At 43.0% G+C, this 21,015-nt stretch overlaps 1 protein-coding gene across 1 annotated transcript in view; it reads right to left on the minus strand.

The window, feature by feature from the left end:
* Positions 1–21,015, minus strand: part of LOC126252750 (sialin-like) — an 82,011-nt gene that overhangs the window by 44,234 nt on the left and 16,762 nt on the right. Inside the window, exons 2-3 of the mRNA XM_049953656.1 lie at positions 12,006–12,217; positions 7,660–7,893 (exon numbers count right to left, since the gene is read on the minus strand). Of these exons, the coding sequence (XP_049809613.1) occupies positions 7,660–7,893; positions 12,006–12,217 (446 nt within the window). The remainder of the gene's footprint in view (positions 1–7,659; positions 7,894–12,005; positions 12,218–21,015) is intronic.

Here is a 21,015-nt window from a genome sequence, read left to right on the forward strand (position 1 = left end):
TTTGAACATGGCGGACTTCGACAAAAAAATATGCTTTGCTGTCACTGGCTGTTTCATTTTGATTTTTAAATTTCTTGTCACCCACCATTTCGAATATTTTTAAATTTCCTAGTAGAACTTTCCTTAACTTTTACATTTCTTCTCATTTTTAAAATATTGCCATCTGTCATTATAACGATGTTATTTATAGAAGGCCAGTGACTCCACATGATGTCATCAAGGTTCAGTTTTGGTCAAAGCCGTTCAGATGCCCCATAGATATACTACTGCCAACTTAAAGCACGTGAGTACTTCTTGTATATACTCAATATGCTCCTCACAGCTCTTCCTTCAGTCACTAAATCGAGAAGATAATGATATAAAAATTTAAACTTGATATTGGAAAATATTATATCCACTAGTGGAGACAACATTGCCACATGCATTGTGAGCCTGAAGGGCAAGCAATTAATTTCAAAAAGGTACCAGTCCTTAGCAAATGCCTAACCCCTCAGCTGAAATAATCTGACTGTACAGCTAATTGAGATCTAAGATTGTCTATATTTGGGCACATGCGAACGATCTAAAATACATTTGCAAATCCAGCAGTGTTATGGGTAAGGGAACTACCTTCTTATTTAGTTCTATCATGCTGGGTTTACCTGACAGTTTTGACACTAAGAACATAGGTGCAGAATGTAGTGAGTTAGACTGACGAATGATCCCTTGCTCTAACATCTCCTCCACTAGCCCATTTTAATTCATTCAAAAGGGACAGCAGCAAACGATATGGCATCATATCAGACAACTCAGTTCGATATTTAATCAGACTGGTGAGCCCCAGCTTGTTCACCAGAACATCCTTAAATTGCGCACACAACTGATTTATCTATTTTCTCCCGCTAAGGGCAAGTGTTCCACATGAACTATGACATCCTCACCTCGCTTCTGTTGTATTGTGACTATAGAAACGTAAGAGTGCTGGCAGAAGGAGATTCTCACAGAATTGGAAGGTGAAATAGTCAGGACCCAAATTAGGAACAATTTCCATCACCTTAAGGATATCTGACCCCAAAATCACGTCTGTGGAAAGTTCTTCCGCCACCCTCAACTTCATTTTCCGCGTAAATCACGAATCCTCAGTTCCTCATATATCTGTCCTAGCAAATGCACTGAACTCGAAATATCAGTAACGTAAGACATAGCCTGACTAAACCTGGCGATCTGTATGCTGCATATTGGGTATGGCAGCAACTTTCTCCTAACATAATAACTTAGCTACCTGTATCTAGAATGACACTCGATGGCTCACTGTTAATCTTACAAGATATAAATGTGGTCACATTTCACTGTAAGAAAAACGTCGCCCTAATACCACACTGTGCAACGACAGAACTAACACCACCAACTGTAAACCTGGGAATCTGTTCATGTTAGAATATTTATTTCCTTGTGTGCAGTCGCATCTAAAATGGCCTGTAGTGCCGCATAGGAAACACTCATCCGACCTTGTCTCTTAATTCCCTGGAACATTCCCTCCATATTTAGCGACTTCCTCTCTTCTACATCCCTTGGAAGACATGTCTGAAACCGTCAATATTGCGTGCTAATTTCTCTAAGTCATTGAACGTTTGACGGGGCGAGGCAAGCATTATGCACTACCGACCTGTAGGTTTGATCCTTTCTACTATATTAGCTACGATTTCCGCCTCAGTATCTAGAAGACAAGACGCATGAATGGCTGTCCCTACCCCATTCATGTAGTTGTCGAACTGTTCCCTTATCCCCTGTTCGCACCCGTAATGAAATCGACTAATTTTCTTATGGCTCTAAATGGCATTATTCTCTTACACAACTCTTCATGGAAGCTTGCCACCATTTCCTTTCCAATAATATCAGCAGCTACTCTTTGCACTAAACAGCCCATGGTATGTGATTACAACATTTGCAGCATTTCAACAAAAAATGGCTCTCAGCACTATTGGACTTAACATCTGAGGTCATCAGTCCCCTAGACTTAGAACTACTTAAACCTAACTAACCTAAGGACATCACACACATCCTTAACATCTGAGGTCATCAGTCCCCTAGACTTAGAACTACTTAAACCTAACTAACCTAAGGACATCACACACATCCATGTCCGATGCAGGATTCGAACCTGCGACCGTAGCGGTCACGCGGTTCCAGACTGAAGCGCCTAGAGCCGCACGGCCACAACGGCCGGCAGCACTTCAATATCAATCAACCCCCAACTCCTGTTTTTGCTCATTTAAGGCTACCAAGTTATATATAAACTTCACTATTCTCGGTATCGAATCTACAAAGAACTCACAGTTGTTCATTATACCTACTAGTTGGTGTGACATTCTACCAAACTGTTAACTCCTCCTGTTTCTCTGGTACCTCTAGCTCCTCTGCCTGATAAATATCGTTCCCCTGTATCATATTCATTCTACTGCTCTGCAAGGCTGTAATTGACAACGTACCATTTGTAATAACATCTACCTACCTTCAGTTTATCTATGACGTCCTCGCTTACTGCCCGTTTAGTTAAAAATATTAAATAATTTACCCTATTTACATAATGCGTAGACATAACCTGTAATCTACATAAGTAAAAACAAGAGGGAGCCTCGCACACGAAAAATTTCAGCACCAACTCTGCCTCAGTCAGCGCCAACCTAGCACTCGTATTTATTTCATTAGTCATGTTCAGGTGCTCTCCCCCCCCCCCCCCGCCCCCTAGTGCCAACTGTAGCGACCTTCCCCTTTACCTAGCGAAGCTGTTGGGTTGACTGGGCCACAGTGCTCGCAGGGGGCCTCTCTCGAATGACTGCCTCATAGGCCATCCCATCTTTACGCAGCCAAAAGGCACTTGCCATATCCCTAACGACCACAGCTGAAACATGACAAAGGAGTGAAAGACACAGTTTCCAGAGATTACTGTACTAAGGCACCATGCCAGCAAAATACATTACTTCGCTTTGCAACCAAATTGTTGCGCAGGATTTGGAGTTTGGCTGGAGATTGTGCAAGTTGCTTTTTTTTTAAACAACAATTTACAATACTATAGCACGCGTGAATACAGGAAACACTTGTGCTCAACGTCTTACAATAATTAACTCAGGTAACAAATGGGTAACAAAAAAAATTATTCGCCCGACAGTAATAAAATAATCTGAGCGGACAACAATGATGTAAAGTATAAATTTATCAAAAGATACAGGTACACATTACATACAAAATACAATATTGCTTCTGTCCGCAGATGACTTTGCAAAAGAGAGCCAAAATAAAATAGCAACATCTACATCTACGCCATTACTGTGCAATACACAATTAAGTGGCTGGCAGCGGGTTGATCGAACCACCTTCAAGCTATTTCTCTAACTTTCACTCTCGATCGGCAGCGGGAAAAAGGAACACTTAAATCTGTCTGTGTGAGCTCTGATTTCTCTTGTTTTATTATGATGATCATTTCGCCCTATGTACGAGGGCAGTTCAATAAGTAATGCAACACATTTTTTTTTTCTGAAACAGGGGTTGTTTTATTCAGCATTGAAATACACCAGGTTATTCCCCAATCTTTTAGCTACACAACACTATTTTTCAACGTAATCTCCATTCAATGCTACGGCCTTACGCCACCTTGAAATGAGGGCCTGTATGCCTGCACGGTACCATTCCACTGGTCGATGTCGGAGCCAACGTCGAACTGCATCAATAACTTCTTCATCATCTGCGTAGTGCCTCCCACGGATTGCGTCCTTCATTGGGCCAAACATATGGAAATACGACGGTGCGAGATCGGGGCTGTAGGGTGCATGAGGAAGAACAGTCCACTGAAGTTTTGTGAGCTCCTCTCGGGTGCGAAGACTTGTGTGAGGTCTTGCGTTGTCATGAAGAAGGAGAAGTTCGTTCAGATTTTTGTGCCTACGAACACGCTGAAGTCGTTTCTTCAATTTCTGAAGAGTAGCACAATACACTTCAGAGTTGATCGTTTGACCATGGGGAAGGACATCGAACAGATTAACCCCTTCAGCGTCCCAGAAGACTGTAACCATGACTTTACCGGCTGAGGGTATGGCTTTAAACTTTTTCTTGGTGGGGGAGTGGGTGTGGCGCCACTCCATTGATTGCCGTTTTGTTTCAGGTTCGAAGTGATGAACCCATGTTTCATCGCCTGTAACAATCTTTGACAAGAAATTGTCACCCTCAGCCATATGACGAGCAAGCAATTCCGCACAGATGGTTCTCCTTTGCTCTTTATGGTGTTCGGTTAGACAACGAGGGACCCAGCGGGAACAAACCTTTGAATATCCAAACTGGTGAACAATTGTGACAGCACTACCAACAGAGATGTCAAGTTGAGCACTGAGTTGTCTGATGGTGATCCGTCGATCATCTCGAACGAGTGTGTTCGCACGCTCCGCCATTGCAGGAGTCACAGCTGTGCACGGCCGGCCCGCACGCGGGAGATCAGACAGTCTTGCTTGACCTTGCGGCGATGATGACACACGCTTTGCCCAACGACTCACCGTGCTTTTGTCCACTGCCAGATCACCGTAGACATTCTGCAAGCGCTTATGAATATCTGAGATGCCCTGGTTTTCCGCCAAAAGAAACTCGATCACTGCCCGTTGTTTGCAACGCACATCCGTTATGGACGCCATTTTAACAGCTCCGTACAGCGCTGCCACATGTCGGAAGTCAATGAAACTATACGAGACGAAGCGAGAATGTTTGAAAATATTCCACAAGAAATTTCCGGTTTTTTCAACCAAAATTGGCCGAGAAAAAAAATGTGTTGCATTACTTATTGAACTGCCCTCGTATGTGGGTGCCAACAAAATATTCTCGCAACCGGAGGAGAAAGTTGGTGATTTAAATTTCACAAGAAGAACTAAGAGTGGTACTGAAATTGTCTTCTAAGTCGCTTAAGCAGAACATCAGAGGGCCTATAACACTTCCCTGTGGAACGCCATATATTACTTCTTTTGTACTCGATGACTATCCGTCAGTTGCTACGGACTGTGACCACTCACGAATCCAGTCGCACAACTGAGGCGATACTCCATAAGAAATCACTTACTGTGGGACGGTATCAAAAGTCTTCTAGAAAAGTAAAAATATGGAATCAATTTGACATCCCCTGTCGATAGCACTCATTACTTCGTGAGATTAAAGAGCTATTTTCGTTTCACAAGAGCGATATTTTCTGAATCTGTGTTGGCTGTTTGTCAACAAATCGTTTTCCTCGAAGTAACTTACGATGTTCGAACACAGTATGTGTTGCAAAATCCTACTGCAAATCGAAGATAGTGATATGGGTCTATATTTCAGCGGATTACGTCTGTTTCCTTCCTATATTCTTCCGCAATAAGCAGAATGGCTCATTAGAATGATCTACAGTCCACTACTACCTGCGCCTTCACCGTTCCCAGACAGACAACAGACAGAGCAACACAATCTACACTGATACACAACTTACTACAACATCTACAACAACAATGGATAAACAAGTAAATGGCATCATGACTTATCGCTAATACAGAATGATCTCACAATGGCCTCGCCATATTTTCCAATTCAAAACAATAAGTGTACACTCATATAGCACCACGGCCACGTCACATAACTACACTTAAATACAGGCATGGCACTATGAAATTACCCATGACCCTGCTGTACTTCTTCACAACAACTGACAATACCAGGCTGATTTCATCGATCCAGCCAGAAACCGCAGTACTGTATTTTGGTCGGTCAGAACTCTGACAACTATTGGTTCTCACGAACTACAATTAAGACACACCCTAGAACATACGGAACTTCAAGCTCAGTAAATAATTGCCAAGCGAAAGCTCTCCACCCTCTTTCCTCCCTGTCTATGAGTTGCCATCTGCAATCTGGACTCTGAAAGAAACACGACATCTGCTACGATATCTCGCGTTGCAGTCCACTGATGCTGCTTGCACACCGCCATTGGAACTACAGCACTTTGCTCCCTCAGGGCCTGGTTTCCTTGGTGACCGTCAACGAACTCCAGCCTGCTCTGCTTCGCCTCTTGACACAGGTCACAGAGGTGTTTGCGTCTATTCACACGTTCTGCTAGTGACCTCTTGCATAGCGCGCCACCGCAACAGCACTCGGAAACGCGCCTCTAGTGCAGGACGTCCATATGTGCCGCAATACATGTCACACAAATAACCTTAAAAAAGAATGAGCAACCTCCATTGTCAATGCTGCCAAGGTGTCGTATTTCCTGGTTCGCCCTCTTTAACTTCCCTCCAGACATTTACATTCTATGACCGAAAAAAGTGTCTGAGGAAGAAGGAATTATCTGAATGGGATGGAAATCGGCAGATGTGATGTACAGGCACAGAAAAATTAATGATTACAATTTCAGAAACATTGATAATTTATTCAGGAGAAAGAGCTGGGATACCAACATGACTGTCGTCCGCCATACAGCGAGACAGTCAGGTGGCATGGTCTGGAGTGCCAATCCTTTTCATAGCAGGACCCGTTTGGATGTAATCCGCGAGACTCTTACAGCACAGCGGAACGTCGACGGTATTCTACGGTCATTTTGTTTCCCTCCATGGCAAACCATCATGGGCTTATATTTCAGCAAGATAATGCAGCTTGTCTTCGTGCTCGCTAGGCCCTACCTTGGCTAACAAGGTAGCTGAATCTCTCCCCAACTGAGAACGTTTGGAGCATTATGGACAGAGCTCTCCAAAGAGCTCGGAATTTTGACTTTCTAACGCACCGGTTGGACAGAAAGTGGCACGATATCCCACAGTATCAGTCAGTGCGAAGGCGAATAACTTCATGTATAACGTCCAGAGGTAAAGCCACATGTTATTGACTTGCGAAGCTTTTTCTCTTGAATAAGTCATCCAATTTTTCTGAAATTGAAATCATTTGTTTGTACATTTACAACACATCTACTGATTTCCATCCCATCCGGATAATTCCTTCGTGGAACCCAGGTAGGTTTTTTCTGTCTTAGAATGTATTTCGCTTACTTATAGCATAGGAATATAATGTAACGAAAAATAATCTTACAACGCTTTAGCTGTGCAGACGGAACAGATCATTACGATTAATTTATGTGAAATGAAAGTGTTTGCAACCAACCCATGGTTTCACATGGGGAAGGAGGGTGTTGTTTAGTGTATGAAAATGCCTGAATGAGATTTTCACTCTGCAGCAGTGTGTGCGCTGATATGAAACTTCCTGGTAGATTAAAACTGTGCCGGTCCGAGACTCGAACTGACAGGAAGTTTCGCATCAGTGCACAGTCCACTGCAGAGTGAAAATCTCATTCTGGAAAATTCCGCAGGCTGCGGCTAAGCTATGTCTCCGCAATATCCTTTCTTTCAGAACTGCTAGTTCTGCAAGGTTCGCAGGAGAGCTTCTGTAAAGTTTGGAAGGTAGGAGACGAAGTACTGGCAGAAGTAAAGCTGTGAGGAGGGGGCGTGAATCGTGCTTGGGTAGCTCAGTTGGTAGAGCACTTGCCCGCGAAAGGCAAAGGTCCCGAGTTCGAGTCTCAGTCCGGCACACAGTTTTAATCTGCCAGGAAGTTTTATGAAAATGCCTGTTGCTGCTCGTTATGTCATGAGTAGCCTAGGGTGCTTTCATAAAAGCACATGACGATGTAAAAAGTACCTGCACCAGTCCCTGTGCGACCCTGTTGGCAAAGAGGACGTAGTCATCAGCCCACGCCGAAGCAGGAGAGAGAACAGAGAGCAGAGACGAAACGAAGACGCTGACTGCGAACACAATCTTCCCTCCAAAGTAATCGGCAAGCATGCCGCCAGGAACGTGTCCAATAACGTAGCCGTAGTAAAAGGCAGCCAAGAGCTCACCCTGCTTCTGCTTATCCCACGTGAAGTCGCCATCCTGCAACAAACAAACAGGGCTAAACAGTTAAGTTTGTAACACTCGCCTCCTCTTCCTTTTAGCTATACTTTCCAACTTCACAAGCATATGATGAATGGGTGGAGAGCGTGTGTAAGGACACTGGATGCGAAACTCAATATGTAAAGGGAGATGACAATATAGTAACCATGGGGGATTCGAACGAGAGAGTTGAAAGACTTAACGAGTTCTGCAATAAATAACAGTTGGTAATAGTGAATAGACTGTACATGATTCACAAGAGGAGGCGGCACACTTGGGGAAGACCTGCAGGCGTGACAAAATATCAGCTTCATCAAGAGAGATTCCTAAACCAGATGCTAGATTGTAAGGTATGCTATAAGCAGGTATATACTCAGATTACAATTCGGATGTGACGGAGACCAGACGGAGGTTTGAGAGAATCGCCAAGAAGTATCACTCTGCGAGGAGGTGGGATACTGAAGTGCAGCAAGATGAAGATGAACGTTTGAACTTCTCCGAGTCTGTATATCAGACGCGGCTCGTATTCTCCACATGATTTAAATTATGGCAGTCACCTTTTTCTTAGAACTGTTGATATACTCTTAGAGTGATGTTTTTCAATCGTATAGGAGCTAGCGTTAAGGATGCGCCTTGAAACGTCACTTAGCTCCACGTAGCTGAGGTATGGGGAATGGTTTCTGTAAAGTACAGCTCCAACCAACTTCTAAAAAACTCAACTACCTGAACCTAATGGAGTGCTATGAAATTGCACATGATTTTCACATTCCACAGTTTACAACGAAGAGGAATCAACAGAGTGGCTCAATCATGACTCACGAATCCCCATATCTGTATCTGACTATCCTTTGATGCATTCATAGATATTTAACATTAAAGTTTTGGTATACTCTCAGACTTGCGAAGCATACCTTCCAGACAATCCCAAAAGCATGTGAGGATTGTCATGCAGTAAACTTATCAGACCACTCGTCCAAGTTGCTGACAATAATGACAAGCACAAGAACGGAAAAGATGACAGTCAGTATGGCTTTAGGAAAGGTAAAAGCACCAGAGAGGTAGTTCTGACATTGCCAGAACGGAGCCGAGACACCTCAGCGTAATAGGATTTGTCGACTTAGAAAAAACAGCATTACTGAAAAGTAGCACCTCTCTAAATTTACTAGCTTGTATTTGCCTGGCATAAAAACAAATATTATTAAGCAGATTCTCAATGCTTTCTGGAGATTTAATTAGTGCACATTCTCCATCCAAGAAGTTCCGAGACTGATTTTCTTCCCTGCGTATGAGCGACGTCAGCGCAATATCTACAGTGGCAGCTTGGAATAACAATTGTAAACAACGTAGTTTTACTTGGCACGTCTGTGACCGGTAGAAGTCTGCCTACTTCGTGCCATTCCGGACTGTTTACGGTCTCTGCCAACCGGGCAACGGCGGGAGTGGCCGTACGGTTCTAGGCGCTACAGTCTGGAACCGCAGGACCGCTACGGTCGCAGGTTCGAATCCTGCCTCGGGCATGGATGTGTGTGATGTCCCTAGGTTATTTAGGTTTAAATAGTTCTAAGTTCTAGGGCACTGATGACCTCAGAAGTTGAGTCCCATAGTGCTCAGAGCCATTTGAACCATTTTTTGAACCGGGCAACGTATGTGTCACTTCTGCAACACACTAACCTGTTGCACATTCATTCCTTTTATAAGCAGCATGCTGGCTCCTCTGAGGGAAGGAGGTGGGGATTGCCTCAGCAGCCAATGTGCTATGAGGAGATCGCAAGTTGCCTTTGCCGGCATCTTCCGCTCTGGGGTCAAGTAAAAGTGTGCGATCTTGTGCATTGGAACAGTTGTCAACAGACAGTATAAGTAGTGGACATTCCACCCCATATGCATCCGGGTAGCCGCACGTGTTGACGCGACCAGTTTCGGCACAACGAAATATGCCGGCCACGGATCGAATCTACCCGGCGGGTTGACGAGGGGTCGGTTTCCCAGTTAGCCTGCGCGTAGCTTTTCGGCGCCTTCCCACATTCCACTAGTTGAATACTGCGGCATTTCGTATGTTCTGCCTCAGATACACGCTACATAAATATTGAAAGCACTTTCTCACAGTTGTGCACAGAAGATTGGACACACTGCTTCTGTCCTGGGAGGTGTAAAGGAAATTGACGACTTTAGCTGTTGAGTCTCCTTAAACATTTACTCAGCATCAGCGGGCCAGCGTAGTGTGATCAGTGTAATTGTATTGCAAAAAGCAATGGAGCATCAAGTGTTCAAGACAGTTTTCAGAATCTTTTGAGGAAGAAAAAAGTGTGTGCTAACTTTTTCCCAGACACCTAGTTTCCGAGCAAAAATATTGTCACCTGCCGTGACATGTTCGAAATGCAAAACGCGAACAGTTCTTCTCTAGAAAAAAAGCATCGCTGGTGATGAGCCTTTTTTGTCAGCAATGTGCTGCAATAAAACGACAAAGTACAGAAATCCAGGTGAAGGGTCAACACTTTGATGATACAACAAACATTCAAGCCAACGTGATGCCCAAGTTCAGCAACATCCAACAGAATGATTTCTAGCAGCATGAACGTTCTGTGCGTTGTTCTCAAGTGGAGAGAAACTAGTACGAGGGTTATTCGGAGGTCCTATAAGTCGCGAAATGGAAAATACATTGGAAATCTGACGATGCACAAATGTGTTATGCAGTGTGTCTAGTATACCTACCGATCGCGTCACGTCGCTCTTTTCAGTTCTGAGCGCACAGTGAGCACTTAAAGATGCTTAGGACAACAGTGTCTCCCGTCAGGTGTGGGTGCCTGCCGTGAGATTTCGCCTGATTTCATGCAGCCCACATAACGTAACCATTATTTCTTTCTTTCTTCATGACAATTCTGCCATTGGACTCGCATTCGGGAGGACGACGGTTCAATCCCGCGTCCGGCCATCCTGATTTAGGTTTTCCGTGATTTCCCTAAATCTCTTCAGGCAAATGCCTGGATGGTTCCTTTCAAAGAGCACGGCCGACTTCCTTCCCCATCATTCCCTAATCTGATGAGACCGATGACCTCGCTGTTTGGTCTCCTCTCGAAAAAAAACAACAACAACAACAATTCTTGAGTGCACGCTGCAGTGGCAATGAGACGCCCCTACAGCGTTTTCGATGGGAAGTGTTTATAAACCACCATACAGCCCAGACTTGGCTCCCTTTGGCGTTCATCTCTCCTCAAATGAACCGCCGGATATGAAGACAACGTTTTGGCAGAGACAACGAACTGCAGACCCGAGTGAGAAGTGGCGGAAAGCACAGCCGGCTGCCTTCTATGACGAGAGAACTGGAAAGTTGGTACAACGCTACGACAAATGTCTAAGTCGGAACGGCGACTATATCGAGAAGTAGCTGGAACACGTAGTAAATTGTTGCAATTAAACATTTTTGACTTTCACTGAGATTTTCATTTCGCGACCGATCGACCATACTTTCCGAACAGGCCTCGTAGAGCACCTCAAGCGTTAAAGCTACCATCTTATCTTTTCTCTGGTTTTTTTTAATTATTAATCCAGTCTCGAAACTTATTGGACTGATGGAGTATACGTCGACTCGTTCCACATCCCTGAAGGTTCTTCCAGATAGGATCGACAGAACATGATGACTGAATTTATTGGGTTGGGTTGTTTGGGGAAGGAGACCAGACAGCGAGGTCATCGGTCTCATCGGATTAGGGAACGATGGGGAAGGAAGTCGGCCGCGCCCTTTGAAAGGAACCATCCCAGCATTGGCCTGGAGCAATTTAGGGAAATCACGGAAAACCTAAATCAGGATGGCCGGAGGAGGGATTGAACCGTCGTCCTCCCGAATGCGAGACCAGTGTCTAACCACTGCGCCACCTCGCTCGGTGACTGAATTAATTGATTAAGTAAGGGATAATAATGAAGTTGCCGAGATCTTATCAAATAAAGCAAGTAAGGTAGTAGAAGACGGTAACTTGTTAAATACTTGTGTGCCAGTACCAAGGCTCCTACAACCAGTATTAGGAAAACTTATAAAGTCATTTCATAAGGCTACTTACATTCGCAGCCTCTGAGGGTAAAACAAGACACAGTTTTCGCTGTAGGAGAGACTCACTCACTTTGCGACCACCCGGACCCCTGACCGCCAGCTCCCCCGGACAGGCGTCAGGGTCGAAGAAGAGGAGGGCGCTGCCGTTGGAGTCCCGCTCCCGCACGGCCGTCTCGTTGACCATGTCCACGATGGCCACCGACAGGTTGACGCGCGTTGTCAAGCTGGAGGTCAGCCCCAGCAGGCACAGCAGCGCCATCGTGTAGCGCGTCTTCCACAGGCCTGAGCACACAGGCACGCCGTCGTCCAAATCACCTCTGTCAATTGTTCAAACATCAGATGACTCTCTCGTCAAAAGTGCAAGAATTTAGTAACTGTGTGATAGAGTTTTACTGAAGTCAAGGTCCGTGAAATCTTCTCGGGTGATCAGCCGAGTAAAGGCGTCGTCTTCTCGCAACGTTTCGAAGGGTTTCGTACCCATCATCTTCGCTTGAAGATGATGGGTACGAAACCCTTCGAAACGTTGCGAGAAGACGACGCCTTTACTCGGCTGATCACCCGAGAAGATTTCACGAATGGAATACGCCGAGAAAGTCTCAAATCACGTTGAAGTCAAGGTGTCCCATACATCTATGAAAAACAATAAAAATTATAATAACTCAATGCTGTGGCACCTTCCACTTTACACGGCACCAGTCAGATTCAAATCTCCTCCCTGTTTGTTGTCACTGGAGGTCAGCCTTCTGTTTCCTACTTGTCAGCTGTGAAGTGAATCATTATTTAACTTTCCTCCAATCTCTTAACGGCCCATCTTAAGCAAAAATCGGCATTAATGACGTTAGCTGTCAATGTCCATTGATTTAAATCAATGAGGAAGGTTGAAAATTTGTGCTGGACCAGAAGGAAGGTCTCCTGCTTATTAGGTAGATGCGCTGACCACTGCACCATCCGGATACAGTGGTCATCGCAGCTACACGGACAACCCCCGACGCCTCCTGTCAGACCCAAATTCTCAGCTTATCAACAAACTACTAATGTACTGCCCCTTGCCCATTATCCTCATTACTCGCGGCATTCCACCAATTCTCGTAAGAGTTCGAGCTTCGTGTGCATCCACAGTGAAGCTATCAATTGATAGTCCTTCTTCTTGAAAGAATAGACACCACACATATAATTAAGGTGGCGACGACCAGTTGATCACTTCAGTGAGGTTGCACACCATGCACGAACTCCCAGAGGGATCAGCGAGATGCTGTGCGTAATGAGGGTAATGTGCAAACGGCACCACGTAAGTAGTGTGTGGGTAAGTTGACAGTTTGGATCTGCCGGGAGGCGTGCTAGGATAGTCCGTGCGGTTGCAATGACCACTGTGTCCGGAGCATGGTCAGTGCAGCTACCTAGTAAGCAGAAGAACCTGGTTTCAAACCTGGTCTGACAAAAATTTCCAACTTATCTCATTGATTTTAATCAATGTCCACTGGCAGCTGATGCCATTAATTCCTTTGTGTTTTGATTCATAGTGGCTGCAACATCAAAGTGGCGTCTGATCTTTTGGACAAGTCCGAAAAAAACGGACACCATATATATAATGTCAAGAAAAAATGTTTCATATTCCACATAATCAATTTTTTGTAGAAAGTACAGGAGAAGAAAGAAAGAATAGTTAAAAACTGCTGAAGACAAGAGATGTAAACGTCATTTCTGTTTGACAACGCTCAATGCCAGTCTTCATTCGAGATGGCTACGCGCGTCATTTCTCTCTGACAGTAAATCTCTGGCTGATTTGCTGAAAACAAACGCATCGCTGAGATGCCATCTAAGCGTGCCTAATAACTTTACGACATGTAAACACACATTGTAAGCTCTACATATAAAAAGCAGTGTCCCGACTGGCTTACTCACCCACTGACTCGTCATCGCCCAGCCCAAACCAATAAGAATATAAATTTGAAATTTGGAGAGAGTCTTGATCTTATACTGTAGATGTTGATTAAGAATATATTTTTCGAAATTCCACCCCTAAGGAGCTGAAATAGGGCATGAAAAGTTTTCTGAAAACATGTCGCTATTAAAGCAATTTCGAAGCTACACCTACGAGAATCGGTATTTAGGCTCTAGATCAGAAATAAATAAATACAAGATCGACATTTTTTGAAATTTCCCTATGGGGTAAAATAGTGGGTGAAAGCGTTTTGAAAATAGATCATTATTAAAGAACTATTAAAGCATTTTCAAAGCAAGATCTATGAAAATTAGTATTTGACTTTTCACTTAGAAATAAAAAAATACGTGTTTCACAGTTTTTGGAAATTCAACCCCTATGGGGGTGAGACAGGAGATGAAATTTTTTATGGAATTTTTTCATTAATCAAACATTTTTGAAGGTAAATCTATGAAAATTTGTATTTGGATTTTCTGTTAGAAATAAAAATACGCTGTTTCGAATACTCAAATCCTGAGGGGGTGAGGTAGAGCGGTATTACATTTTTTATGAAATTATTTCATTGTGAAAGCATTGTTAGATCTAAGTCTATGACAACTAATATTTCGCTTCTCTCTCTTTCTCTCTCTCTCTCTTTTATTCAACCCCTAAGGGAGTGGAATAGGACCAGACTGAATCACTGACTCATCGTCGCAAAGCCCAAACTGCTAAGGGTAGAAAGTTGAAATTTGGAAAGGCTATGTATCTTATACTGCAAGCATCGTAAGAAGGGATCGTTCGAAACTCGACATTCGGCTTTAGGCAAAGACCATGTTTCTATGTCCTTATTTAGCATGAAAAGTTTAGAAAGTCCGCAATTTGTGAATTACATAAATATTCGGCTAAGGAAAATCTTTGCAGACCATACAGTCTACACGAGCAAAGCAGAGAGCACTACGCTAGTAATGTAATAAAGAAGTAACAGAAGTGACGAACAAGTAGTAACAAAAGTGCTTATGCACCACCAACAGGTTGATGCCTTTGAATTTTGAAGAGTTTCCACAAAATGACATGGCAAGTGTCGTCGTTGCTCTCTCATTACTACAAGAGCTATTTTGTTTGAACCTCTGATCAGTTATCAAATAGATACCATAGAAGAAAATCAAAACTGTGTTTTATTTGCAACATTTAGCTACATCTTCCAACTATGTCCCTACCAAGTGGTGTGTAAGACTTTGTACACAACGCTAAGCGGAGGTGGGCTACAGAGTATTGCGGCAACTGTTGTTGTAGGAAAGCTGGGCAGAAGCAGAAATGCTTAGCGAACAATTTAACACAGTAAACAGAAGATTTAATTAACTTGTATTTCTCTTAGCGTGCGAAAACTCATTACAAAAAACTCAATAAGAAACAGAGTCCACGTCTCAATGTCAACAAGGATGCGGCTCTCTATATTAAAGCACTATTGGTGGTGTCAGAGCCGCGACCAGGCGGCGTCTGCGTAGTATAAAGTAGTGAAGAGGCTCCAAGTGCGAGTGTGCATGTGGTTGTCACCGGCCACCCTACACTGCGGCGGCAGGCGGCGCTCATGGTATGGAACCGCTGAAGGCGTGGTTCAGCGGGTGCACACCGTTGGGTCCTCCAGATCCTGTACAACCGCTAGCGGCATCTGCCAGAAATTTGCAATTCCGTTGTCAACTTTATGATGCCCGTGGGTGATATCGATACGTGATACCGCACATTGTAGTCTGACTTAGATTTTGGTGACAGCATGGTATTGACTTTCCAATACTCTCGTCGCAGAAGTCAGCTGCCTGTTCCCTAGGCTGGTCTGCAACTCGTTGTCTGTGCAAAAATGTTGTCCACATTGCCAACGGTTCATGTGAAAATCTTCAAATGTGTGTGAATTCCTAAGGGATTAAACTGCTGAGGTCATCGGTCTCTGGCTTACGCACTACTTAAATTAACTTATGCTAAGAACAACACTCACACCCATGCCCGAGAAAGGACTCGAACCTCCGGCGGGAGGGTCCGCGCAATCCGTGACATGGCGCCCTAAACCGCGCGGCCACTCCGCGCGTCGGTTCATGTGAGTGAAGAAATGAGAATCAGAGGGACCCAAGTCCGGACTGTATGGTGGATGATAAAACACGTCCCAGCGAAAATGCCGCAGGAAGGTCTTCGTTGCACCTGCGGTATTTGGCTGAAAATGTCATGAAGAGTTTGAATGTAGACCGAGGTGTTACATTTTCTGCGAATTCCATTATTTATGTAAAGGTATCACTTATAAATATGTTTTACCGTTACTTACTGTTACTGACTTTAATATTATCCATTACACTTTATATTCTATTTTGCTGTAAATATTAAGTAAGGGCTATAAGGAAGTGGACATATTTATGGAATCTGCTACAAAAAAAAAAAAAAAAATGGATCTGAGCACTATGGGACTTCATTTCTGAGGTCATCAGTCCCCTAGAACTTAGAACTACTGAAACCTAACCAACCTAAGGACATCACACACATCCATGCCCGAGGCAGGATTCGAACCTGCGACCTTAGCGGTCGCGCGGTTCCAGACTGTAGCGCCTAGAACCGCTCGGCCACCCCGGCCGGCGGAATCTGCTACAATTATTATATACTGGAGGAACGTTTGAAAAAATTAACTGCTCACTATTTAGTTTGTCAATAAGAACGTTTCCCCTATTTTGTGGTGTACAAAAATTTCCGTCTCCCCTTTAAATCCATTGTATACAGGGTGGTTCATTCATCGTGACCGGGCCAAATATCTCACGAAAAATCTTGTCTAGCTTGAAAGGGGCAACCAGATGGCGCTATGGTTGTCCCGCTAGATGGCGCTGTCATAGGTCAAACGGATATCAACTGCGTTTCCTTTTTTTTTAAATAGGAACGCCCATTTTTATTACATATTCGTGAAATACGTAAATAAATACGAATGTTTTAGTTGGATCACTTTTTTTGCTTTGTGATAATGGCGCTGTAATAGTCACAAACATATGGCTCACAATTTTAGACGAACAGTTGGTAACAGGTAGGTTTTTTAAATTAAAATACATAACGTAGGTACTTTTGAACATTTTATTTCGGTTGCAATATATACGAAATATCGTATTCATGATCTATGAAACAAGAATTAATCTAATGTAATCTAATCTAATCATATCATATTGATGACTAGCCATGAAGAGTCATGAATTACCGAAGTTTTTGCCAATACCAGTAACCAAATCTAAACTTGAAAATAAAAGACGACAATTTTTGTAATAAACCGGGACTTCTGTCAAGACCCTTTCTTCCCTGTTAATTAACCACGAAAGATGTCTGATATACCTCTATTCTAAAGTAACAAAGTGTGCATGCATTTAAAGATGAAGTGCATGATGTGAAGTTCTGTGACAGAGATACGAACCCAACACGGTTGTTTCCCTGTCTACGGAATCCTCTTCATGTTAATATCAAACATCAGCAATTACTCGTAGATTACATTAAAACTAAAGTAATTGATGAAGACGTTGTTTGATAACAAAAACACGCTGTCTTTCTTCATTTACTTGCTCCTAGACATGGCTATCGAGTACTGCCAAACCAAAAGGCAACAGATCTTACTGCCTTCCGATATACGTCGCTGTCAGTTCTTCCATATGATTTGGTCGACATGACCTGTTTCAAGTTGTGTACGACAGACAATGTTTTAGAAAATCAATTGTTTTCCTTTGCAACAAACAGAAAGATTTTCATTCTAAGCTATCCAAGTAAAAAGTTTTCGCAATATTAGTTCAAAATTAATAACCGCTTCTATAACGTAGGAAAGTATTTCACAGTTGCAAAACTCGCATCCTACTCATTGACCTTACACTTAGTCGCTGACCATAAATTCTAGCTCAGAGTTACACCAGATTAGGTAACCTAATGTAGCGAAGACTGTTTGCCAGTGCTCTTTCTCACCGGAAAATACGCAATTCACTCATTGGGCTCCATAAGTACACTGTTACAGTAATTTCTGTGTGTATGCAATGTATACGGATTAGAATTTAGTGGTGCTCTCTCTTCCACTTCTGTATACAATATGCCTGACCTAAACGGGTCCTTTATCATTACAGGCCCTGGGCAGTGCAACATCATACTGACAACAGTAATGTGCTTATACTGACAACCTGACTGTTCGTTTTACCTGATTTTGTAATCATTTAAATAAAACAACATGACCTTCCAGTGGGAGACATTTCGTCCCTCGTTTCCTTCTGTGAAATTTGTCAGTAAGCCTTGTGCCTTCCAACCAGTGAAATGCGGCAGAGTACGGCCGGTAAACGATTCACAAACCACAATTTAGTGCCGCTAAGACGATTTATGTAAACATCACAAGACTGCACATAGGTGCAATAGATTTCGAGGTGCAAAGTGTTTGTTATCTTACTTTTGTGACAGGTGGGCATAAGTGATTTCCAAAGACTTTTTATTGTACTGAAATAATCTTTTGTCACAAAGTAACAAGTTCAGTGTTTTATTCGTATATATTCTTTAGGAAACTGTAATCGTGATGGAAGATTATACACCTGAATGTTTGACACAACTGGTAGGAGAAAACGCTCCATATTAACCAAACCCCGCGCCTTCTCTCCATATCCTCCTATGTCACGAGCACGGGATTCTCCTCGCATACCGCTACAGAGCTGTTCCTAGCACAACTGAGAATTGGCAACATCGTCACAAACATTAGGCAACACTGTGACAGTGCAATCACTTCCGCGTATGGTACTGTAATTGACTCGCTAAATTCACTTGATACTCACATTCCATTTGAATGACTCGTGCTACATAATCCTCATGTAAAGTAAGACACTGAGACGGAAAATTCAATTTTTTGCCTAAAGAAATGCTATTCTTCACATAAGTGACAACTTTTATTATCTTTCACGATGCGTTATGAGGCTAAGCGACAAATACCATGATGAGAGTGGCGTACAGGCAGCAGTGTGTCCGTAGCCCGGTGGTACCGCCCGTGTCTCTGGTCAAAACGGCTCAATCAGTCGTCAGTTCTAACCGTGGTAGGGGCCAGCGTATGCGAGCTTTTTTTTCTGATATATTTTATGGAGCTGCGAATTTCCAGAAAAAATACTGCATCGAAATCGGAAGAAAACCTTTACACATCAAATCCTCTTGGTAGCTCGACTCAGTAAGTTGTGTTAATGGTCATAGATCTTGGCTTTCTGACTGCCAAACTGCTTCGCAATACCAGCGTCTCTGAAGAAATTCGAATCGACCATCAGCGATAAGAATTTCAATATTGTTCTTCACTTAAGACTCACATGCCAGGGTGATAAGTGTGAAGGAAATGAACCTCTTGATTACTATAGGGCCTCTATGCTAAATTTCCACAGTAGCAATTAGGAACTCCCTGCAGACATTTGCTAACAGTGGCTCTATCAACTTACTTTTTCTCTGGGTAGCTTCAAATATGGGCAATTTTGTCGCCTTAAAACCAATTGAATATTTTAAATATCACTTGTGAACAGCGTTCACTTCTCCATTAATTAAGGTATAGACCTCAAAACAAGCAATTTGCCTGAGTAGCTGTAGAGCAGGTTCTGATAGGTATTGACACAATCTTTTGCATCCATTTACCATAGAGAATCAAAGAAAGTAATCAAACACATTACATTGCATTTACTCTCTGTGCCTTGACTAACACATATGAATCCATGACAATAATAAATTGTTTGAGGTACCTCCCGTGAAAGGAAAAAGAACAGAATGTGATGCTTTAATTGTAGTGCACTGGATCAGAAACAATGAAATTAATTTTGTGCCACATTGATGTATTGCATTCTAGTGTAACAAAATAATCATCAAATAAAAACGGTTTTGTGCCTCCTTTGCTATCAAGAGTGAAACACAAATCGTAGACTGATTTTATGGGTCATCACTCAACATTATTACAGCATTTTACATGGTCGAGAGTACGGAGTGGAGGAGACGTTGTTGGCAGGATGGCGAGGCAATTCAGTGCCTCAGCCCCCGCTGGTAGGTAGTAAACGGGTCCCAGAGAACTCAGACCCATGCGGTGTTCAGAGGCAGATGGTCGGCAAAGAAATCTTTCGCTAAAACATTGTTGGACCAAACTGTTATTACCAGTGTGACAGAAAGCAAAATCTATTGTAGATTAGCTTGAATTACACTCATAGCTTCAGCACCGAGAGGAAAGGGGTGATAAAAACTTTGTCGACCAGTGCTTTTAGTTACCAGACGTCGTATTAGCTAGTCTCGCGTTTTACCTCAAGACTACGGTCGTAGACAAGAATAAAGTACTAAGACTGAAGTCAAGACTTCCTCTGGGAAGTGCCGCAGTCTACAGTGTTGCCAGATCGAGCATATTGCCGTACATAGGATTTTGAGAGGAGCACGACCGTATTGCCCACCTTACGTGAATGACTCGGCGGTCAATTTTTTGCTCTAAGACTGTATCTACAACATATATTGCACGCTGAAGACCCAGAAGAATTAAAAAACAAAAGTAGTTTATGAGAGCAACGTTAACTATAGCATTCGAAGTATTCTTAGTATTGTATACGTGTGTGTAAAACGCCTTCCAATGCCCACTCAAGGAAGACAAGGATACACAGTCTAGCTTCAATATTATAAATTCGCCTCAGTTTGCGGATGAACTCAGACTTAGGCTGATAATCATTTTGAATATTTAGCTGCACTGTACTCATTGGTGTTAAATTCGTTTTCAACCAATGATTGCCACAGCTACAGGAACACTACTTATAATACCTCATAGACAAAATACTTACGCAGTGCTATCTGACGATAAGATCAACTTGACACAAACTGTAGGAAGTTTGTTTTACAACCTTCGTACCTGGATAATGAGCTTTTTCCTATTTAAGATGTCTGTGAACATTGCTGCTTGAGACGATTTAAGACGAAACTAAATTCCTTCAGCTGCGACGATGTTTAAAGAAATCGCCTTAACGGCACTAAATCGTGGTTTGTGAATCGTTCACCGGCCGTACTCTGCCGCATTTCGCAGGCTGGGCAGCAAAAAGCTTACTGACAAATTTCACAGAAGGAAAAGAGGGACGAAATGTCTCCCACTGGAAGGTCATGTTGTTTTATTTAAATGATTACAAAATCA

The sequence above is a fragment of the Schistocerca nitens genome, chromosome 4 (assembly GCF_023898315.1).
Source record: "Schistocerca nitens isolate TAMUIC-IGC-003100 chromosome 4, iqSchNite1.1, whole genome shotgun sequence".
In the NCBI taxonomy this organism is placed as follows: domain Eukaryota; kingdom Metazoa; phylum Arthropoda; class Insecta; order Orthoptera; family Acrididae; genus Schistocerca; species Schistocerca nitens.